The sequence below is a fragment of the Lynx canadensis genome, chromosome F2 (assembly GCF_007474595.2).
Source record: "Lynx canadensis isolate LIC74 chromosome F2, mLynCan4.pri.v2, whole genome shotgun sequence".
NCBI classification, from domain to species: Eukaryota; Metazoa; Chordata; class Mammalia; order Carnivora; family Felidae; genus Lynx; species Lynx canadensis.
The window spans coordinates 9,313,112-9,338,114 of record NC_044320.2 but is presented as its reverse complement, the minus strand read 5'-3'; the positions used below and the strand labels follow the sequence as shown (position 1 = coordinate 9,338,114).

The 25,003-nt window shown below is 43.0% G+C and overlaps 1 protein-coding gene across 2 annotated transcripts in view; it reads right to left on the bottom strand.

Annotated features, from left to right (window-relative positions):
- LRRC6 (leucine rich repeat containing 6) overlaps positions 1–25,003 on the bottom strand; it is an 81,376-nt gene that overhangs the window by 6,992 nt on the left and 49,381 nt on the right. Inside the window, exons 11-12 of one of the 2 annotated variants that reach the window (XM_030304393.2) lie at positions 3,610–3,695; positions 2,410–2,820 (exon numbers count right to left, since the gene is read on the bottom strand). In XM_030304393.2, coding sequence (XP_030160253.1) covers positions 2,700–2,820; positions 3,610–3,695 — 207 coding nt within the window. In that variant the 3' untranslated portion in view covers positions 2,410–2,699. Of the gene's footprint in view, positions 1–2,409; positions 2,821–3,609; positions 3,696–25,003 lie in introns of those variants that run through there. The other variant, XM_030304392.1, reaches the window with a different exon arrangement.

The following is a 25,003-nucleotide window of genomic DNA, read 5'->3' as shown; positions in this document are numbered from 1 at the left end:
ACGATGAATTTGATGCGATACGTATTTTACCACGGCAAAAAATTAATCGCAAATCTATATCCTAGCAACAAAAGCATAGTTATGATAGCATCAAAATATCACACACCCAAGAAAATTAATACAGTATGTGTATACTAAAAAAATTTTTTTAGTGTTTATTTGTGAGAGAGAGAGAGAGAGAGGGAGAGAGGGAGGGAGGGAGGGAGGGAGGGAGGGAGGGGGAGCACGAGTGGGGGAGGGGCAGAGAGAGAGAGAGGGAAGACACAGAATCCGAAGCAGGCTCCAGGCTCTGAGCTGTCAGCACAGAGCCTGATATGGGGCTCGAACTCATGAACCGCGAGATCGTGACCTGGGCCGAAGTCGGACGCTTAACCGACTGAGCCACCCGGGTGTCCCCAGTATGTGTATATTTTGAATGAATTTAGACATAAACCTGCGGCCTTCACAAGAAGTAACTCAAAATGGATCACTGGCCTAAACACAAAAGGCAAGACTGCAAAACTCACAGAAGGGAGCACAGGAAAAGAGCCGACTGACCCTGGGGGCGGGCGATGCCGTTTCAGATACAGCGGCAAAGGCACGAGCCCTGAAAGAAGTCATCGGCGAGCTGGATTTCGTTAAATTTACAAACTTCTGCTCCATGAAAGACAATTTTGGGAGAATGACAAGACAAGCCACAAAGTGGGAGGAAACATCCGATGAACAGCTGTTATCCAAAACATACCAAAAAACCCTCTTCGAATGCAACGATAAGAAAGCCGTGTGATTGAAAGAAGGGCCAAGGATCTTCACAGACACGTCACCAGGGAAGATGTGCAGATGGCAAATACACGAACGGAAAGAGGCTCCAGACCATGTGTCGTCAGGGAAATGCATTTGTCCAAGTCCATGGAATGAATAACACCAACTTTGAACGCTAATGCCCACTATGAACTTTGGGTGATAACGACGTGTGTCAATGTAGGTTTATCAGTTGTAATAAGTGGGCCACCATCATGGGGGGATGGGGATAATGGGGGAGACTGTGTATGAGTGGGGGCAGTGGATATATGGAAAATTCCTGTGCTTTTTGTTCAAGTTTTCTGTGACCCTAAAATTGCTTTAAAGAAGAAAGGCTACTAAAAAAAAAAAAGACCTCGTGAAGAGAGTAGGAAGATGAGCCAAAAGATGGGCCCAAATTTATCACTCTGGCTCTACTTTATGATCTTGGGCAAATTTATTTCTTTGAGACTCAGCCCAGTAGGAATAACAGGATTTCTCTTGTGGTTATTTTGAAGATGAAAGATAAGTGATGGATAGTATCATGTAGCACAGAGGGGGCACTCGGCACTCAACAAACCCATCCCGAGTGAGGTATGTGTCCCTCCTTGATCATACAGTGTCACCGGACCACAAGAGTTCACGGCATCGGTGACCTGCCCCACAAAACACGATCTCCTCCGGTCCCAAGGAACGGAACCTTACTCCACTGATCTTTCCCTCCGGTCACTCTGTCTCCACAGCATGAGGAAAGGGCCGCTCTGGCTACGAAAGGATCGATGGGCCTCTTCTGGCCCTCCCGGCGTATCACTGTGCCTACCATCTTCCCGTCCCTCAAACTGACAACCTGCCTGACCTCATTCCCGCGTGCGGCCTTCTTAGTTCACGGGATCGCCCAGCCAGAGGCTGAGGTGGTGTGGATGGTCAAGTCCGTCAATGACTAAGGAGCACGCAAACAACCTTCACACAGACATGTTAAGTGTGGCTGCAAGGTGATTACTTCTCAGTAACAAAAATGAAAACAGCTTTACGGGGCGCCTGGGTGGCTCAGTCGGTTAAGCGTCCGACTCCAGCTCAGGTCACGATCTCATGGTCCATGAGTTCGAGCCCCGCGTCGGGCTCTGTGCCGACAGCTCGGAGCCTGGAGCCTGTTTCAGATTCCGTGTCTCCCTCTCTCTCTGCCCCTCCCCCACTCATGCTCTGTCTCTCTCTGTCTCAGGAATAAATAAACATTAAAAAAAAATTCAAAAATGAAAACGGCTTTGCAAACAGACCGTAGGAAGTACTACCATCAAGAATTGTGCTAAGACATCTCTAGTCCTCAAATGTCATCACCGTAATGGGGATTTTCCCGGGGTCTAAAGACCAGCTTCCACACTGGCTGCCCCTCCCTGATCCTTCACAAACGGGAGTCACACTCCTTTCATGTGTGGATGCTGCTGGGGGTTAATTATGACCATGAATATTCATGCTAGCAGAATACCCTTGAACCTCTGTAAATTACACTAATCTGGGAAATAGGAGACCAACTGGTCTCCAAGGTTAAAACCAGCAACCCAGCTTTCAGAAGGAATTCAACTCCGTACCCGTCGTTCAAACAAAGCCCACGTTCGAAAGTCCACAAAACTTCCACAGTTGACTCGGGATGTTATGAATGCCTGACGGCTTCTATTATGCAAGACATAAATATAGCTCTCGTTCAGGTATTTTTGTAATGATAATTTCAGCATATACATTTGTATCACAAAGATAGTTTGCCTCCGTTCAAAATAGATTTTGCCATCTGGACGGTAACAGTCTGGAAATCACGACAAGTGGAAGGAAAGTCGAAAGGCCCGGGATTGTGCATTCGAAGGAAGCACTGAAATAACGAGAGCTTTGTCCCAAATGCTTGAAGGGATGCCACTGGTCACGGGTGCTGAGCTTTGTTCTGAGGGCATTCAGGAGGCACCGCCAGGATCTTCAGTTAGGAATGAGGAGAGGCTTCCTGTCACCGGGGGAGTACGGAGAGCGGGAGGGGTCCTGGTGTGGAAGAAGCTGAACCAGAGGCTCGCAGATGATCTGGGGGTAGGAGGTGGGCGGGAGGGCACATGGTGGGGACTCTTGGTCCTGGCAACCCTGAGAGCTTTAGAAGCTATGCAGTGACATCCGAGCCATGAAAGGGTAGCGTGAGCAGCATTCGACGAGGGCTCAGCAGGGCTGTCCCAACGTGTCAAGACTACCTGACCTTCAGGCATTCTAATTTTTTTTAATGTTTACTTATTTTTCAGAGGGAGAGACAGAGCACGAGCAGGGGAGGGGCAGAGAGAGACAGGGAGGCACAGAATCCCAAGCAGGCTCCAGGCTCTAAGCTGGCAGCACAGAGCCTCACGTGGGGCTCGAACCCACGAACCGCGAGATCATGACCCGAGCCGAAGTTGGACGTTTAACCGACTGAGCCAGTCAGGCGCCCCCAGACCTTCAGACATTCTAAACTTCTCTCCCTCATTTTGCCCATCTGTAAACCGAGGATAAAAATGGTGAGGATTAAGTGTGTTACTATGGGTGAAGTACACACGATACTGCCTGATAGTAAGTGCTCAGTAGATGTTAGCAGTCGTTGGTGTTGACCTCACCACTCTCACCATTATTGGCACAAGAAATTGGGGCCTGTATGCCCACAGATTTGGTTTTTAGGGATCAAGAGCCCTATAAATCCAGAGTCTAAGTTTTGGGAATAGACATGAACATTCACAGCGTGAATCATCTGTAAATGCTAAATAACTGTATCTTTGAGGAAGGTGCATTCTAGCCACCAAATGACAATGAAGAGAACTATAAGGAAGCTTCCGATGGCTGGGGAGGTGGTACCTTTGGTTTGTGTGCTCTCTGCTGCTGTCCGAGGGACTCGTCCCAGACTCTGACGTTTGTCGCCAACCTGTGATGACTTCGTCTACCTAAAATAAAAATACAACACGCACTGAGTGGTGCATTAGTCTTGGACATATCCTCAAAAATATACAACATTTTAAGTTTTGCTACGTACGCCATGAAAGAGTCTAACTGTAAGCCCCTGCATGCGGTATGAGAAAGTTATATCACAGACTGGATCTGTCTTGCAAAGCCACAAGCTATCCTTCATTTGCCAAAGGCCAAGCAGGGGGGATATGGCGAATTAATTCACATAACAGATATTTTCTGAGAGCCAGAAACCTGCCAAACACTGCTTGGGGTGGTGGGGATTTAGGCGTGGTTGAGACACTGCCTCTGAACAGCTCCCCTCCTCCACCTCCACCTGGCATGTGTTGCAGTGGAAAGCAGGCTGAGCTGGAGGTTCGAATCCTTCCCTTCCCAGCACACTGGACCCCCAGGTCATCCTTCATAAAATGAAGGGATGAGATATGAGCTCAAAGGCCCCTTTGGGTATGAAAAGTTCTGTAATTCTTCCACTTTTTTTTTCAAGTTTATTTATTTATTGGGGGGGGAGGGGCAGAGAGAGGGAGAGAGAGAATCCTAAGTGGACCTCACGCTGTCAGTGCAGAGCCCGAGGCGGGGCTCGAACTCGTGAACCTGTGAGATCGTGACCTGAGCTGAAATCAAGAGTCAGATGCTCGATTGACTGAGCCGCCCAGGCGCTCCTTCTTCCACTTCTTCTAAGCCAAATAAGCTCAGTGCTAAGCATGTTGAGGTCTCCATAAATAAAACTGACTGATTTGATTCAATGAACATATAGTGAAGATTATTCGCACCCAGCACCTCCTACTAGAAAGCTCAAAGATCTAAGACTATGGGGGCAGAAGAGAACAGGTGGCCACTTACTAGACCCCGACACCATGCTGGACACATGCCTGCCTATCCTAGGCAGTTCATGTGTTTTATTTCACCCCCACCTCCCAGTATAACTATAAGACAAGGATTATTTATAGGCAGAGAGAAGGAACTCTCCTCATGTTGTTTTGGTCCGCTGATCAGGATGGGGGCTTCTGCCTTTTCTTTCCTTTCTTTCTTCTTCTTTTTTTTTTTACAAGAGACAGAGCATGAGCCGGGGCGGGGGGGGGGGGGGGGGGGTGCAGAGAGAGAGGGAGACACAGAATCAGAAGCAGGCTGCAGGTTCTGAGCTGTCAGCACAGAGCCCGATGCGGGGCTCAAACTCATGAATGGTGAGAGATCATGACCTGAGCTCAAGTCCAACGTTTCACTGACTGAGTCACCCAGGCGCTCCGGCCTTTTATTTCCAGGGAGGAGAAAGATCTGGGGTGTGTACATTCCTCTCTCCATCCTAATCATCCTAATCATTTCCCTTTCTTTGGGGAGGAAGTGCTTCGTTGACTGGCCCCATCTCACCGGTGGGCAGGGTCGTTCCCCTGCAGGTGAGGGACACCTGCTGCCCTTCCTCTGTTGGGCCGGAGACTTCACTTGCTGCCCAACAGCGAGAGGATCCATGAGGACACAGACTAGGCTTGAGCTGTGAGGGTCTGGTCACCACTCCTACCCCCACCTGCTGGCTCGGGCAGGCTGCACTCACCATCTCCGTTTGGGAAGCGAATCGGAAGCCCCGAGGTAGCCTCAATTCTAAACCAGATTCTCCAATCCAATCTTTACCCAACTTCTGCATCAGGGTGCTGGCCAATTAACCAAATTAATAGACCGGGTCGTCGGTTTCCCATTAGGGGCAGAGAGAGAGAGAGAGAGAGAGGAGGACAGAAGATCTGAAGCAGGCTCTTGAGGGGACAGCAGCAAGCCCAATGTGGGGCTCGAACTCACGAGCCACAAGATCATGACCTGAGCCCAAGTCGGATGCTCAACTGACTGAGCCACCCAGGTGCCCCTAAGAACCAGTGTTTTAGATAGTGCAGAGTATATTTATCTATCACATTTGACAACAATTCAATCCGTGTTTGTATGTGTGATTTTGTTCCGCTCCCTTACACAGAGGAACACGCACACAGGCTTGCCTTTCCCTTCCCATAGACCTCACGGGAGGGCCCGTGTGCAATGCAGAAGGGAAAGATCTGCCGAAATGATACATTTCAACCTATGTACTGGACACCCGACCAGGAAAAATACCTTTACAAATGGCGTGTGCAATGGCCAGATTTTTGCTGAGACTCTGGGAGGAAGGAACAATGGACCCTGCGCGTACTAAAGACGCTAAATTTCAGGTCCAGAAGAGTTTGTTCGGAGACATTTTCAAAGAGAGAGTTCCAGAACCAAAGAGGCCACACAGTCAAGGACCACAGACGAATGAGGGGTAGTCAGCAGAACACAAACTTGTAGAATACTGTGGGGGAATCAGCAACTCAAGCCACCAGTGCGATATTTACTGAATACTTGAGGTAACTCATGGAAAGGTCTGCCCAATGAAGCAGATTCTATCATCGTCAAACACAGGTTTTGGGGGGAGGAGGTTAATCCTAAAATGTTTTCTTTGTTATGTTTTAAAATATATTAATGTCATAATTTTGTTTTCCGGGCATTTCTTGCCGGCTAATGACTGATGCTGTATTTTTGGATGTTAACGACGGTAAGGTATGAATGTTAACACACTTTGAATATGAAAACTTGACTGGTTTTTGTCCTTTTCTTTAACAGAATTAGTGTGATGGATTCAAATATTTCCCCCTCCTTCCTGGCCTATCCTTAAGGAGATGGAAACACTTTTTAGGTGCTGTTGAGTCCAGTTCTGGCTTGTTAAACCATATTAACATCAAAGAAGAAGGAAACGATAGATACGAGGGGGCTAAACAGACATCTCCAGTCAAGGGGAGCAGAGAGAGGCCATAGATGTTAGGGTGTTGGGAACTGCCACCTTCCTCCTTCAGTGTCTGAGGGAGACCGAAGCATCTCTGGGAGACGCGGTTGTGCAGAGAGAGCATAGTGTCCACTAGAATCTTCTGCAACGATGGAAGTGTTCTGTGCTGTCCGACGTGGGGCTCCTGAATATTTGAGACGTGGTTAGTGCACCTGAGCTACTGAAGGTTTGATTTTATTTAAATTGAAGTAATTTAAATTGAAGGGAACATGATTACAGTGAGCCCCAGATGCATAGGTGGGCTTCCGATTCTTCTTCGGGGTGAAGGACGTCCATCCACACCAGTTACCCCTAATTCACCTGTAGTCCTTGACTCTGTGGCCTTTTCGGTTCTGGAACTCTCTGCTGCTCCCTTGACGTGCCTGGGACCTGGTACTCTTATGGAAGTATGAGAACCCGGAGCCTGTGTTCCACTCTCTCCGATCACTGTGGGGTCGAAGGTTGCTCCCCAAGCCTGACTCAGGACAACTCTAAAGGACCTTGTCAGCCGCAGAGCTCGCTGGGCGTCGGCTGAGGTCTTTGTCAGGCCTCCACGGCAGCTCGGTTTTCCCCTTTCCTGCTCCTGGCCCCTTCCCTCCCGCTCACAGGCGCCCTGCATGCTCCCCTCCATCTCAGACTTGTTCCTGGGGAGCCTGGCACCTTTGCATTTTTAAAACTTTTTTTTGAATATTTTAGTTACATTAAACGAGGCCAATGCTAGTGAAAAATCATTAAAATGTCAGTTTTAAGAACAAAGCTCTTGAGCCAAAAGTACAAATTTTGTATTGCTTCACGTTGTAAACTCACTAAAGAGAATGGGAGCATGTGCATAATTAGAGTCTTAAAACACCCCGTTTCTAACACTGTTATTTGTCACATAATAAGCTCAGACAAAGATACTCTGTGTTTATGGAAATGCAAATAGCATCACAAATTTGGAACTTCTCTTCACAGGGAATTTGCTGTGCACCAGAATCTAAATGTGTTTCTTATTTTTAAGAGATATTTTCAGCTTATTTAGTTCCAAAGATTCTTTTAGGTTTAAAAGTTAGAAGGAACTAAGGAAGCAGCACGAAGAAAAATATTAACACCAACATTCATATCAACGCCAAAATTCATCTTAACGCCAGTATTTATATTCACAGCAGGTAAAACACTTCCAATGAGCTCTGACTTTCCCCAGCAGAGGACCACGAGGTCCTGCAGTAGTGACCACTGTCTTCCTACCACACCCACAGCACCAGCATCGTTCTTCCTCTAGGAAGTGATGGTCATTAACATTAACCATCTTATTCATTTGCACTAAGTGTGTTTAGGGATGACTGATGGACAGCTGCAAGGGCCAAAATATGTTCAATAAATTAGATCAGGGGGACTAATGGTTTCCTGAATCCATAGAAAGAAATGTAATCAGCTTCCTGAAAATTCAATTGCGGGACAGGCACAAAGGTACAAATTAACATTTTAATGATGTGATATTACTTTAATTCTCACAGAGTCACGTGATTTCGTGCAGCTGAAAGTTGGGAGTGGACATGGAGGTGGGAACCAAGTCTCCTCTACAGAAGGCAGAAGTCGCTCCTAAGGCTTTTCCGCCAGACGACTTTCCAGTCTTTGCTGACACAGTACCCTGGGATGGCATCTCATGACTTCCTGAGGCAGCACTCAGCGCGGAGACAATCTACTTCTACTTATTTTATTATTTTGTTTTGTTTTGTTTTATTTTATATATTTTATTTTATTTTATTTTATTTATTCCATTTTATTTTATTTATTCTATTTTTATTTTATTTATTTTATTCCATTTTATTTAATTTATTCCATTGTATTTTATTTTATTCTATTTTATTTATTTTATTCCATCTTATTTTATTTATTGTATTCTGTATATTTTATTCCATTTTATTTTATTCTATTTTATTCATTTTATTTTATTTAATTTATTCCATCTTATTTTATTTATTTTATTCTATTTTATTTATTTTATTCCATCTTATTTTATTTATTGTATTCTGTATATTTTATTCCATTTTATTTTATTCTATTTTATTCATTTTATTTTTATTTAATTTATTCCATCTTATTTTATTTATTTTATTCTATTTTATTTATTTTATTCCATTTTACTTTATTCTATTTTATTTTATTTTATTTTATTCCATTTTATTTTACTTATTTTACTCCATTTTATTTTATTCTATTTTATTTATTTTGTTTTATTTATTCCATTTTATTTTATTTATTTTATTCTATTTTATTCCATCTTATTTTATTTGTTTTATTCCATTTTATTTTATTCATTCTATTCCATTTTTACTTTATTTATTTTATGTGCCTTGAGAACTTGTTTGGAGTTTCTAGCAGAGAAATGCAGCCACTCGTATACCCTTGACTAAAGAATGATCCTCCTCTGTCAGGGAAGGTCATTTTCTTGGACTGAGCGAAGCTTTGGGAGGGACACACCTGGAGCAGTGAGGGAGGAAGGGGACACCTGCCTAGCTGGCTAGATCAGCCAAACCAACCCTGGTGATCAATGGGGTGACAGATGTTGTGGCCAGATCACCCTCGCATCCATTTTTTTTTTTTTTGTACCGTAGATTATTTATTTTTTTGTTTCAAGTTTTTATTTAAATGCCAGTTAGTTAACATACAGTGTAATATCAGTTTCAGGAGTAGAATTCAGTGTTTCATCACTTCTGTACAATACCCAGTGCTCATCTCAACCAGTGCCGTCCTTTATGCCCATCACACATCTAGCCCATCCCCCTCCCACAGCCCTCAGTTTGTTCTCTGTTGTTAAGAGTCCGTTTCCTGGTTTGTCTCTCTTTTTCCCCCAAGTTCATCTGTTCTATTTCCTAAATTCCACATATAAGTGAAACCATATGGTATTTGTCTTTCTCTGATTTATTTTGCTTAGCATAATACACTCTAATTCAATCCACATCATTCCAAACAGCAAAATTTCATTCTTTTTGATCGCTTAGTAGCATTCCATTTTATGTATATACCACATTAAAAAATATAACTTATTGTCAAGTTAGCTAACATACCAGCGTATACAGTGTGCTCTTGGTTTTGGGAGTAGATTCCCATGATTCATCACTTACATACAACACCCAGTGTTCATCTCAGCAAGTGCCCTCCTCAATGCCCATCACCCATTTTTCCCTCTCCCCCACCCCTCCATCAACCCTCAGTTTGTTCTCTGTATTTAAGAATCTCTTACGATTTGCCTCCCTCTTTGTTTGAAACTATTTTTCCCCTTCCCTTCCCCCATGGTCTTCTGTTAAGTTTCTCAAGTTCCACATCACACACTTGGGCTGATGAAAACTTGGGCTGAGTGAAAACATAGGATATCTGTCTTTCTCTGCCTGACTTATTTCACTTAGCATAATACTCTCCAGTTCCATCCATGGTGTTACAAATGGCAGGATTTTATTCTTTCTCATGGCCAAGCGATATTCCATTATATATAAACCACATCTTCTTTCTTATTAGGAAACTGTCTAAATCCGGGGACTGGTTCTTATTAGGAAACTGTCTAAATCTGGGGACTGGTCATCAAATTTATTGTATGAATTTATTGTCGATGGACACTTGGGTTCCTTCCATGTACCTCTACTTTAACAAAATGTATGTGGTTGCTTTACCAACTACAGAAATTACTAAGACAATGAACCAAGACTACATGTGCTGTATAAAATATAGTAACCAGACGCAAGGGAGAGAGACCCAGCTCTCGATCCTTTAGGTTGAACCACAGGAATTACCAATATCTGACCATTTTTGACCTACAAAACAGTGATTTTACATGGTTCAACTTAACTGTTATTTATATGAAGCTGAATAAGAATGAGAAAACAATCGCTCCACTTTAGATGAAGGCTTGCTATCGTGGTAAATTAAGACAGCAAATGGACAAAGAAAATGGAATCTAACCAGAGATGTTCATTGAAGAACAAAATATAAAACAATCCATCATTTAATTTTTTTCTTGTGAATTTACCCTGGTTTCTCAAATCACAGTATTTAGGAAAATCAGAAGCAAATTTCTCTTTCTCTTGGATTTTTACTTGGTACCACGGTTTCAGCTATTGCCTCTATTAAATCTTCTCAAGAAATATTTACTGAGCATCTATTATGTGCCAAACATAGGAACAAGTGGTAGATATGGAAGGATAGGTTAAAAAATTATCCTTGATCATCTCATGAGAGATAAAGACACATTAGCAGTGAAAATGCATTGAAGGAAGTATAATCGACAGGTATGTGTGTACATTAAATATGGAAGCCCAAGGGAAGGAGGGATGTGCACCGGTGACATGGGGAAGGCTTACTGGAGGATGTGAGGTTTGATATGAATTTTAAAGAATAAGGAGGAATTTGCCAGAAGCTGGAGATTATGTGGTACATTCCCTACATCAGAACATTCCAGAGAGAGACAGCAAGCCTGAACAAAGACAAGAAGGTAAATGACCACATAAACTAGCACAGAATATTGGGCAGATAATAGATGGAAAAAAGGCTGAAGCACCAGGCAGACGTCAGGTCTTGAGAGACTTGATTTTAAGGTGCTTGGACTTTGCACAGGAGGTGACAGAGACTTTGCTGGTTTTTTTTTTTTTTTTTCCTTCAACTCAGCTGAAGGGGCAATATTCTCAATACACTCTTATTTTCATCAGCCCGAGTGTGTGATGTTAACAAAAATATTAAGTGCAGTGGCATGATGGCTTTTGAAAGAAAGTGTTTCTTTCGTCGCTAGGTAAAAAATACACTGTTTTGTTTTTGTTTTTGCCATTACAGCTAAATTGCTTTCTCCTCACCCCAAACTTCACTCTGAAAATACTACTGACACGGAGTCTTATTAGGAAACTGTCTAAATCTGGGGACTGGTCATCAAATTTATTGTACGAACACGTAACATGCGAATTATTGGCTAACTAATCGGATCTTCCGGGCTTCTGTTGGCCTGTCCACTACGGATGTGTACGCATTTCTCTGGCTTCCCGCTGTCCCACGTAACGTAGGTTTTAGACTCTGCATTCAGGGTCCCCTGGCACCCACACACCCTCTTAGAAGGCATCATTTACACGAAGGGCAATCCATTATTCACAATTTGCCCCAGAATGGGAGAATAGGAGAGTTAAATGGAGATTTTTCCCTTAAAAGAATTTAACAGTAATAATTGGCTTTCGTACCCTTCGGGCCAGGCCTCTGCGGTATTTTAACGAGGGTGTGATGTGGTATCCACACTCACAATACAGGTACTGAGCCTGCGTGCAGTTGTGTCCGTTTGTTCTCCTGTCTCTGCTCTGCTCTGGAGAGTTCCGGGTCACGTGGCTCCCGGCTGGGCCTGGCCAACAGGAAGCACTGGAGGGAGGCCGGAGAACCTCGAAGGAGGCTCCAGGTGTCTCTCCCACAATCCCTGTCTGCGTGAGCGACTCCACTCCACGGAGGGAGGATCTCCTCCGTGGCTGCCCAAGAGGCCTCTGCGGTTCCGGTTCCTTCCAGGTGACCTGGTGCGTGTTTTCCACCACCACCACCTCCTCCCTCTGTCCTGGGAGAGGAGGGACCCCCCTGATGTTACGGCTTTCTGGCTGGTCTTACTCTCCCTCCTTTGGCATCTCAGATCTGCGTTTACCTGTGTAATACATTTCCTGAATTACTCCCGCAAGGTACATTCCTGTATACATTTCCTGTATGCACTTTCAGTGTTTCCTGAGTTTCCATCAGACCCGTAACTGACTTCCTCCGTGTGTCTCACACCTCAGGGTACTTGTTAAGACACACACTTCCACAACATCTAATTAGAATCCTCAGGATAGTGGCCTGGGAATCTAGTTTTTTAACAAGCTCTCTCCAGGTGATTCTATGGATCGGGGGAGTCTTGAAAACAGTCTTGCTGATCCCACAGCTTCGAGGCTTTTCCGGATGCCATTCAGTTACACAAGCACATTAACGGGACGTGCGATGCAAAGCCATTGGTGGGTTTTAAGCGTGAGAATAAAATGATCTGACTTAACGTTTTAAAAAGGTCACTGTGGCTTTTGTATGGGGAAGGAATCAAAAGGTGGAAAGGACAGAAGCAGGGCAACAGGGAGGGGCCTGTATGAGATGGTCCAGCTGGGAGATGGTGTTAGCCTGGACACGGCTGAGGTGGGGAGGCAGCGGTAAGTAACTGAATTCAGGGTATGTTCGGGCGGTAGTGCTGACGACATGTAAGGGTAAGAGGTAGGTCAAGGATGCCTTCTAACCTTCGACTTGGACAATTGGGCCTACGATGATGCCATTTTCTAGGACAGGGAAGACCGTGGGAGGAGCAGGTCTGCAGAAAGCAATTATGGGTTCATTTGGCCATTTGGAATCAGTCCGGCGGATTTACGCTTTCAGGCGGCTTATGAGTTGGCAGGTGCATATAAAATGTCTTTGAGGGGCGCCTGGGTGGCACAGTCGGTTAAGCGTCCGACTTCAGCCAGGTCACGATCTCGCGGTCCGGGAGTTCGAGCCCCGCGTCAGGCTCTGGGCTGATGGCTCAGAGCCTGGAGCCTGTTTCCCATTCTGTGTCTCCCTCTCTCTCTGCCCCTCCCCCGTTCATGCTCTGTCTCTCTCTGTCCCAAAAATAAAATAAACGTTGAAAAAAAAAATTTTTAAATGTCTTTGATTCTAAAGCCTATACAGTTTGCTAATATTTAAAGCTTTTATTTTCCAATTAATAACTCTAGTTTGTATTTCCTGTGAGGTTGAACAGCACTTGGGGACAGCATTTTGAATTTCCCAATTGTAGTCAGTGGTTTACTCTGTATTTTATGCTTAATATTATTTCTAGGGACTAGTAATTAAATATAATTTCTGTAATTTTTTCTTTTGGAAATGAGAATAAGCTTTTTGGAGGGTTTTGTCTATTATGAACTTTTCAAATTATCTTAATTATATTGCTCAAATAATAAATGGTCCTACTCTTCATTGATCATATTTATCAAAGACAGAAATGGGTCATAAATCTTCTAGTAGAGCTGACTGCTTATCTGTCCTTATGTTTATAAGACCCTGGGCTTTCTACACTTAAATAATGTACAATCAATGAATATAAGGCCGTGAGTTGGATTTTTATTTTATATAATACTTTTATTACTGTAGAATAACTCTTATTCCATTTTATGCTTCTTTGCTTTAAATTGCCGTGTCTGATACTCATTTTGCCATAAGTACTCTAAATTTTGCTTGCATTCACTTCATATAGTTTTGTCCATTCTTTTGTTTACGTATCTCCCAGGTCTTTGAGTTTCAGAAGTGTTCTTTTGAGCTGGATAGCATAATGGATTTTACATCTGTTACTTTCTTACAAATATTCTGATTTTGTGTCTCCCTCCTGGTGTTTTTCCACTCCTAACTGTATTGACTTTTGTTTACGTTTATTTTCTGTAATGCTTTGTAATTCACACATTTTAATTTAATTCCACTCATTTTCCCTGAGAATATTTATATTAAATTTTAACATGAACACAGTGCACTGAGAAGACCTAAATGTGAGACCTGAAAACATAAACATCCTAGAACAAAACGCAGGCAGTAACTTCTCTGCATTGGTCGTAGCAACACTTTTCTAGATAGGTCTCTTATCCAGAAAACAAAAATAATCTTGGGACTACATCAAAATAAAAAGCTTTTGCACAGTGAGGGAAGCCATCAACAAAACTCAAATACAACCTATGGGACGGGAGACAACATTTACAAATGATATACCCAGTAAGGGGTTAATACGCCCCCAAAACAAGAAGCTCATACAGCTCAACACCAAAAAAACCAACAGTGTGATTAAAAAATGGGCAGAGGGGGTGCCTGGGTGCTCAGTCGGTTAAGCATCCTATTCTTGATTTCTGTTCATGTCATGATCTCACAGTCATGAAATAGAGCCCCATGTCAGGTTCCGCACTGGGTGTGGGGCTTGCATGAGATTCTCTCTCTCTCTCTCTCTCTCTCTCTCTCTCTCTCTCTCTCTCTCTCTCTCTCTCTCTCTCTCTCTCGGAAAAAAATACATGGGCACAGAACCTGAATATACATTTCCATATAGACATGAAAAGATGCTCAACATCACTGATCCTCAGGGAAATACAAATCAAAACCACAATGAGATAACACCTCACACCTGTCAGAATGGCTAAAATCAAGAAGATAAGAAACAATTGTTGGCGAGGATGGCGAGGAGAAAAAAGAGCCCTCGTGCACTGGTGGCAGGAATGCAAACTGACATTGTCACTTTGGAAAACAGTATGGAGATTCCTCAAAAAATTAAAAATGGAAATGCCATATGATCCAATAATTTCACTATTGGGTATTTACCCAGGGAAAATGAAAACACTAACTCGCAAAGATACATGCACACCTATGTTCACTGCAGCATTATTTACAATAGCCAAGATATGGAGGCAACGTAGGTGTCCATCAATAGAGGAATGGTTAAGGAAATATGGTGTATATACACAATGGAATATTACACAGCCATAAAAAAGATGAGATCAGGCCATTGAGACAACATGGATAAGCCTGGAGGGTATAATTCTAAGGGAAATAAGTCAGACTGAGAAAGACAAATACCATATGACTCCCCTCGTAAGTAGAATCTAAAAAAAAAAAGCAAATGAATAAGCAGACAAAAAGCTGAAATAGACCTATGAATCCCGAGAACAAACTTATGGTTGTCAGAGGGAAGCAGGGTGAGGGATTGGAAAAATTGGTGAAGGGGAGAAGGAGGTACAAGCTTCCAATTTTGGGAAAAGGCACAGCACAGGAAATACAGTCAATGATACTGTCATAGCGATGTAACACGACAGACGGTAGCCACAGCTGTGGTGAACACAGCACCATGTACAAACTTGTCCAGCTTGAGTATAGTTAGCCCTGAAACTAACTATACTCAAATAAAATTTACAAAGTTAACGGTATGTATTTGGTGGCTGCGAAAGTGTTCATGTTTGTTCTCCCCACTCCCAGTTTCCCTGTTTTCATGTTTCAATCTAAGTTTTAAAAATCATACAACTGTCTTTCTTATATCTTCTTCACTACTTCTTCCAAGGAAAATAACTTTCTGACTCATTTTGCAACTTTACTCAAAACAAGGACAACTATTCCTGTAAGACTACTGAAGTAGTTGAGGAGGGGGGTGGTGGCTCAGTGGCAGAGCATTGATGGTGGGGGGGACTGGGGGACTGGGAATGAGAAGCCCTCCTTAGGTTTTCAATGCAAGCAAAATAGCAGGAGGTATTACAGATTTGATCCTAATTCTACACGAAGATATCCCTACACGAGGGTATCCCCTATTAGGGGAACCTAATGCAGCACAAGTCTTACTTTTTCTTTGCATTTCCAAGAACCTACCAGAGCACTCAGTAGGTGATCATTAAAATATATGGCATGGCTAGGTGGATGGTAGGATAGGTGGGTGGGTGGGTGGGTGGATGGATGGATGGATGGATGGATGGATAGATGGGTGGGTGGGTGGGTGGATGGGTGGATGGATAGATGGGTGGACGGATGGATGGATGGATAGATGGACGGGTGGGGGAGTGGGCAGATGGGTGGGTGGGTGGACAGATGGGTGGATGGATGGACGGATAGATGGATGGGCGGGTGGAGGGATGGGTGGGTGGATGGACGGATAGATGGATGGGCGGGTGGAGGGATGGGTGGGTGGATGGATGGATGGGTGGGTGGATGGATGGATGGATGGATAGATGGATGGATGGGTGGGGGGGTGGGTGGATGGATGGATGGATGGATGGATGGATAGATGGGTGGATGGGTGGGTGGACGGATGGATGGACGGATGGATGGATGGATGGGTGGATGGATGGAGAGATGGGTGGATGGATGGACGGATGGATGGATGGGTGAATGGATGGAGAGATGGGTGGATGGATGGACGGACGGATGGATGGGTGAATGGATGGAGAGATGGGTGGATGGATAGACGGATGGATGGATGGGTGAATGGATGGAGAGATGGGTGGATGGATGGACGGATGGGTGGATGGGTGTACGGATGGGTGGGTGGGTGGGTAGATGGATGGATGGATGGGTGAATAGATGGATGGCAACTAATAGGACTTATAGAAAAGACCCCTAGAGATGCCTGTTCTTATCTCTTTGTCTACAAATGGGGAAGAGGCAGGAGTTCTATGAGAGCTGCGGCTTCATGCATGCTGGGTTCTGCTGGTGCTGGGCCTACCTGGAGGAAGAGGCATGTGGGGAGCCTTGGGAGATCCCACAGGTACAACTATGACACTCATCTCTGAGCCAGTAACATAATTCCAAGTTTAAGCAGAAGGGAAGAGAAGCTACTTAAGAAGAATCTGAGCCTTTTTGAAACTGAGACTTAGGAAGTGAGGGGTGAGGGCAGATCTGGGCCCGCAGGTGGTCACGGTCAGTGAGTGGATTCAACAGGGAGAAGACAGGAAGAACGCCCTAAGAAACCCACATCTTTTTTTTGGTCTCTTCCACAGTAATTCACACAGTGCTTTATTCACACTAAGTGCTTAGTAAATCTTTAATGGATTGACTATTTTAATTGATTAATTAATAATTCATTGATTTTTCTAAAGTTTTTCATAATTTGGTAGGAAGTTTTTGAGTTCTAGCGCCTTACTTCCACACATGCTAAATAATTCCCTCATCTGATACAAAAAACTTTCGTGTAACTTATTAATGGGTGTAGCATGTCTTTTCTCTACCACCGTTCTACTTAAGTATACACATGGCAGTGTCTTCCCCCATGCCTCATAAGTGATTTCTAAAAATGTCTCATAAAGCTTCCAAACTGCCTAAGTCCATTAAATACCAACCTGCACTGATGCAAGCCACTTACCTGATCTGGACGGTAGAGTAGTTGAATCAGTTACTGGGTAAACAGGACTCAGCAATAAGGCCCAGCCCTACGCCTGAAATAGACTCATTTTCCACCAATCCTACATCAACTACAGAGGAATTGGGTCAGTCGTAAGTTCTCCACCTTGTTACATGTTTCTGGTGTTTACATTTATTAGTTATCCATAATTCCAGTGTTGAACATTTAAAAATGTGAGGTTCAGAGTCCCAGAAGAGAAAATTATTAATATAAAACTTCAGAATCTATATAATTTTTAATTTGCCTCTGGCATTAGAGGAAGTTTACATTAATCCAAATTCATTGTTGATAATTTAATAATTTCATTCTTTCTTAACTGTGCCCTGATTGACTTTGCTAAGAGAAGCATGTAATTCACTGAGTCTAATGAAAAAGATTTCTTTAAAGAAAACAAAATGTTTTTTCTATTTAAAGGAAGGTCATTAACCCACAATATTAGAAAATATATAAATTACCATAGGAATGTTATTTAAAAATCTTTGAACAGATAAAAATACCTATATAAATTAAACATTTTTGAAGTATATTCCATCTCAAACAAGTACATACCTGGCAGCAAAAAAAATTTAAATTTTAGAAAAAATGATCAGAAAAATAAGAAAGATAGAAATATTGGCTATGATCCCAAAGACACCCAAGTAGTCTGAGGAAAATTTTAGAAGGTGCAATTACCGACATTTATATGTAAAATCAATATGACAGTTGCAGAAGACAGCTACATGGCTTTGAAATAAAAGTAGAATAAATCTAACTATCAAACAGTTCCTCCAAAATTCTTTTATACTTGTTAATGCAATCTTATCTGACAGTTCCCCCTGGATGATCATCTCCACACAACAGCCTAAAATTGAAGATGGTATTTTATTAAGTTAGGACAAACATCAAGGATGATAATGATGCTTCAAAAGCAAAGACAATATCCTTTTACAGTCTTGCAAGAGATAGTCTCCATGGGAGATATCCTCCATGGACCTGGAAAAGTTCATGGTTTTTCTTGCCAGCAGCAGTTCGGAATTGCTGGGGTGTTTATATCATCCCCTTCCCCCCGCCCCCACCATAGGTTCTCAGGGTCGGTTTATTACTCTTCCAGTTTCTTCTCCGCTTAGGTGGAGCTATCCTGAGGTGTACTGCAATATCTCCTAGAGCTTTCCCCCTGGGGTAGCTAGCTTCATAGAGCGCTCTCTGCTGGCTACCTTCCTTTCCTTCCCTACTTCCTGACCAGCAGTCCCTTACCACTCAAGTAAATTGCCGTACTCACATCCCTACACTAGGTTCCTCTTGGGGGAGACCTGAAATTAAAACAGTATTTTACAATCTGTGTCTCACAATTTAATATCTACAATAACTGTGGCTGTCTGAAGGTTCCCGGCCAGAAGGAAGAGCGGCAACCTGGCAGAACCAGATTCCAAAACACTGGTAGTGTTTCAACTGGATCCCATTCATGTCTCTGTGTGCCTAATTTATCTTTGAGTGTGCACTCGATAGTTACTTAAAAACTACCTATAGATGTGTGTGTGTGTGTGTGTGTGTGTGTGTGTGTGTGTGTGTGTGTATAGTTTAAAATAAAATGGTTGAATGGATAGATAGATATTCACATACATATATATGACCAGGTATGGTACTCACCTGAGACTACCTTCACTCAAGTTCAAGGCTCAGTTAGGGCCATTTTGATAGCCATTGAGACAGGCTGCTAGACCTTCTGAAGGGCTGGCTGGCTGCTTATTCACCTTACTCTTAGGTTACAGTCCATCAGAGTCCCCTCTCAAAGTGGGTATGGTTTACCAGAGTCTCCACCCATAGACTTATGCTTTTTTCTTCTCATCCCTGTGTGGCCACTGAAAGCCATTCCTTCTGCATCAGTGGACAGTAACTGTTCACTGCCATATTAGGTACTGATATTATTCAGGTGTTTCACACATAGGCAGCCCACCTTCCTCAACTTTGTTCAGCGTCATTATTGCTCCTGATGACCTTGCTGGCAATCAGCGGATGATGTAGCTCTCGATGTCGTTCAGAGTCATGAGATGAGGTGAGATTCCCGTAGGGAATGAGTATACATAGGGAAGAGAAGGGGTCCCAGAGCTGAAGGACCGCCACGCCCACTCTCTGAGGCCAGGGAATGAGAAAGAACGAGCAAAGCAGCAGGTAGTGGCAGAGGACATCCAGTGAGCGGGAGGATCCAGTGGCACAGGAAGAGAAGCGGGGAAAAGTGGTGCACATCTAGCGCCAAGTAAACAAACGTTTACAAATGGAGGGACCGATCGTGGTGTAAAAAGCTTCTGAAAGGGCAAATCAGAAGAGGAGGGTTTAGTAACGTGGAGGAGACTGGAGACCTCAAAGAGATGTTTCCACGGAGGGGAGGTGGGGGGTGTGAATGCCTAGTTGGGGTTGGTTCTTCCTGAGGAAAGAACTGAAGCAGCAAAATACAGATGTCCGTTCCATGAGTTCGGCTGCAAAGCAGATGATGGCACTACCCAGAAGCGGGTGGTTTTATTTTGTACCGGTTCGTTTGAAAGAAGGAAGATGTCTTTAGCACGTTTTCTAATGCAAGATGCAGAAAGGGGAAATTCAATCCTTCTCTCTAGAGAGAAGAGAAAATTGTCAGAGAGAAAAAAAGGTCTTTCAAGAGCCAGTGGCAATGGGACCCAACACACACACGGAGAGTTTGGATAGATCACAGCCAGGTGGTTGGCCGAGGAGGCCAAGCGAGGGAAGACGCGACCGTTGGGGTATGTGGAAAGGACTTTTTTTTTGCTTCTGTTTTGTTTCAATGTTGGAAGTTTGGGAAATGAGCTGAGGCTAAGACATATGTTCAGAAAAAGGAGAAGTATGAATGGAACAGGAAAAGCTAGCGAGATGAGCAGGTAGCCGTCACTACAGATCCACTTGAAATTAATAATCAGAGAGTAAAAGTGAGCTTAGGTCGGTGTATCATACGTATATCCGAGTCGAGGGCAAGTGCGGAGAAATACGTGTCCAACTAATAAAGAGAAGGGAGTCTGAGACTGTGTTTTAGGATCATGGTCTGTGATGTTCACCTTAATGTGTGACCTTCACCTCCAGTGCTCAATATAGCAGACTCCAGCAAGATGTTCACCAACTGAAGCCGTAAATATAATTTGCTGTTCAGTTGAGATAGCAACTTCCTTAATCTCAGTTAATTATTCGGAAAGAACACCCAAAGGAAATCACGAAGCGTATGCTTGGAGTGTTCCTGTAACTTGTCAGTTGAGAATCTAGATGGGAGTTTAATTTAATGACTTGGAGCAAGCTTCTCAGTGAATACAAAATTTCTGTTAAATCTTGTTAAGCTGGACTGTAATGAGATCATATGCCAAATATTCCCAGGCTGATGAGGGTAAGATTGTTTATGTACATGTAACTTAGTCTGACCACCCATTTAAGAAAACATTCTGAAGGCCAAGCATAAACTCAGGCAATGTGATGGGAAATAATTCCACATAAAATAGGATTACAATCCTATGTATGGGACCTAAAAATAAGCCTCAGTAAATCTGTTTTCTGGAGAGAAAACCACACACATACCAAAAAAAAAAAAGTTCTGAGGGATATAAAATAATAATAATAAATGGAAAAACATACATTATTAAACATACGGTTTGGGTTATGTAAATATATTAATTCATTCCCGTAACAATCTATAGATTCAATAAAATATCAATCATAAAAAATGTTGATTAATAGAGGAAGGGACGTTACCAATTAATGGGACAATATTAGTCACTAGTAACAACGAATAACATGAATTAACAGTAAACAGAAATGCAGTGTGTATTATGTCCCATACACAAAGCTACATATATTAATTTATATAATCCTCACAATAACCTTTTGTGACATGAGTGATTATTAATATCATTTTATGGACAGGGAATCTGAGGCACAGAAGGATTAATAATTTGCCCACGGCCATACAAATGCTGAGTACAATTACCAGGGTTTAACCTGGGTTCTCTGGCTCCAGAGCCCCTTCCTTAATCATTTCCCCTGCTTCTAAACTGCAATGACAACAAAAATCCCAACAGCACTTCTGGAGGCAGAATTAGATAAAACTACTTTAAAGTTAACCTGCATGGAAAAATAATAGGGAAACGGTTGGGGGAGAAAATAATTAAGCAGGAGATTCACGTTCCAATACTAAATGTATTTCATCTGTTTTTTTTAAATTCTTAAAAATTTTTAAGGTTTATTTAGTTTTGAGAGAGAGAGAGAGAGAGAGAGAGACAGAGAGAGAGAGACAGAGAGACAGAGAGAGAGAGAGAGAGAGAGAGAGAGAGAGAACATGAGCGGGGGAGGGGCAGAGAGAGAGGGAGACACAGAATCCGAAGCAGGCTCCAGGCTCCGAGCTGTCAGCACAGAGCCCGACGCGGGGCTCGAACTCACAAACTGTGAGATCATGACCTGAGCCGAAGTCGGGCACTCAACCGATTGGGCCACCCGGGTGCCCCATTAAATGTATTTCAAAGATGCACTTAAGGTATTCACTCATTGAACAAAACTTAACACCTTCTCTTTGTCAGGCTCTGTTCTTGGTGCCAGTGACAGAGTACTACTGATAAGAACAGACAAAAATCCCTGTTCTCATAAATCTTAAATTCTTCTTGAGGGGGATAGACAAAGAAATAAACAAATATATAGGCTGTTAGGTCGTGATACAGTCTATGAAGAATATATAGCAGCAAGGGGGATAGTGAATGCTAGGGTAACGAGGGGATGCTTTCTAGATACAGGGATCAGAAAAGACCCATGGATAGGAGGACACTTGAATAGAAACATGGAAAAGTTGAGAGAGCAAACCATGAGGGTATCTGGGGGAAAAGCATCCCAACAGACCGGACGCTAGGTGCAAGGGTCCTGTGGTAGAAGACTGTTTATCCTGTTTGTAAAATAACAGGGAGGCCAACATGGCTGGAATGATCGAAGGTAAAGTGTACAAGATGATGTCAGAGGGATAATGGCAGGGGGAGGTGATTAGGACGTTTCACCTTTAACTCTGAATGATATGGGAAATGGGACTTGATCTGACTTACATATATTATAAAACCATCATCCTGGCGGCTGTGCTGAAAAAGGAATTACCAACACTTCTCCAAAAAAAAAGACTGAGTTTGATAGAGGACACCCAGAGGCCATGTCCCTTGCCTGGATACGTCTAATGTAATAAAAGGCTGCACACACTGGAACTGAGATTCCCTCTACCATGCCCCCAAAACTAAGGCTAGTGAATAAAACAGTGCTAGAACCTAAGGGAAAAAATGCCACTAACCGGTGAACAGGACTGTGAAAAAACTCACGAAACAGAAAGTTTCCTACTCCTCTGCCTGCCATCTGAGCAGTGGATTGCCCGATGCTACCCTGCCGAGAGAGCTGGAGTACGTCTTCATCCACTACCGCACTCGTCAACGGTAGCCAAGACATTGGCCCTTGAAGTCATGGTGGGGAAGGTACAGTAGGGGACGGCATCCTGGGAGACACGGCGCCCACAAGTGAAGTTATAAGATGGTACGTGAAGACAGAGGAATTCTAGCAGCACGCTAGGGATTGTGACATTTGTATATCAATTACATCTATCCACAGGACACGGACTCAGTGGCGGATGTCGGGAAGCATCTGGTGCTGTAGATGGCAGGAGGGGAAAGCCTCTCGGAATGTGGACCTGAGCTGGGAGGACCCACTGGCATGTCGGCAACAGAAAATTTAGCCACGACCCCTGTGACAGGGAGCAGACTCGATAAAACTTGCCTACAAGCACGCAGTCTGCAAAGATCCAGCCCCATTTAGGAGTGAGAAAAGAGAAAATTATTAATTTGATGTCTAGGACAACATGCTGGAGGAAGGGTCTGATGAGAAATATTACAGCATTTTGTGGATTCGATTACAAATTTTATGTCCTTGGAAATCGTACACACCCTTGAATTTCCACCAATAAACACAATATAATCGTCACAACACAGACACAATCAAACAGGTCAGCTCTTTGCAGTATTCTTTACAAATATTATCATAAAAGGGAACCAAATATCAAATCGGATCTTCTTTTCGTTAGAGTATCCCAATATTAAGAACTACTAAAGGGCACGTTGGGTATTTCTGGAACTAGGTTATCAATATGTTAACTAATGACAACACCATTTTGTGAATGAATCAAAATTGTACCTAAGGGTCTACCCGACTTTTACAAGATGCTTTACAATTCCAAGTCGCTGCCTCAGTAATTATAATGCAGCCAGATGCAGTCAATTCCACAGTAAGTTAGAGGCCTGGACATATAAATAGCTCAGTAGTTTGGTACTTCAAGAGTTTCTATGACGAAGTCAATTTTCAGTAATGCATACTTTTAATAGTACGCATAAGTAAAGTCAGGGTTCTGGAGTTTTCACTTGTGATGATGTTTAAGAGAAGGGTTTTGTTCTTTGAACTTTATAGTCCTTGCAAATGTCTCACTCATGAACGAAAACCAACTATTTTTGGGCAAGAAATTATTCTCCACAGGTTGTTTTCACTGACTATCGTTCAGTTTGAGGTGTGCAGTTTAGTGATTTGACAATTAAAGTCTTAGAGAAGAACACAGGCAGCAGCCCCTTCGACATCAGCCGTAGCAGTCTCTTACTAGGTATGTCTCCTGAGGCAAGGGAGACAAAGGCAAAAATAAACTATTGGGACCTCATCGAAATAAAAAGCTTTTGCACACAGAAAGAAAGAATCAACAAAACTAAAATTCAACCTACTGAATGGCAAGAATATATTTGTAGATGACATGTCTGATAAAGGGTTAGTATCCCCAAAATACAAAAATCTTATAAAACTGGGGTGCCTAGGTGGCTCAGTCAGTCGAGCGTCGGGCTCTTGATTTCAGCTCAAGCCATGATCTCGCGGTTTGTGGGTTCAAGCCCTGCATCGGGCTCTGTGCTGGTAGTGCAGAGCTTGCTTGGGATTCTCTCACTCTCTCTCTCTCTCTCTCTCTGCCACCCCCCTCACTTGCTCCCTCTCAAAATAAGTAAACTTTAAAAACCTTCCAAAACTCAATACCCCCCAAACAAATAATCCAATTAAAAAATGGGCCGAAGACCTGAACAGACATTTTTTCCAAAGAAAACATCCAGATGGCCAACAGACACATGAAAAGATGCCCAACATCACTGGTCATCAGGGAAATACGAATCAAAACTACAATGTAGACATCACTTCACACCTTGTCAGAATGGCTAAAATCAACAACACAGGAAATAACACGTGTTGGTGAGGATGCGGAGAAAGGGGAGCCCTCTTGCACCTTGGTGGGAATGCAAACTGATTATCTACCTTTTAAAAGTAAGAGACATATAAAGGAATGCTAAGAGGGATTAATTGAATAATAATTTAAAAGAAATAACAACAGAGATAACGCGCATCAATGTTTGTTGAACATAGTAGTCTAAAACCTTAAAAATAGATACCTCAAAGGAAAAATGTTATTCGTAGTTTATGAGTGAGAACAAAATACAACCATTCTGAGTCCCTCTATGTAAATTATCTCATCTTCAATGGCGCTCTTCTAGGATGCTTTTTAT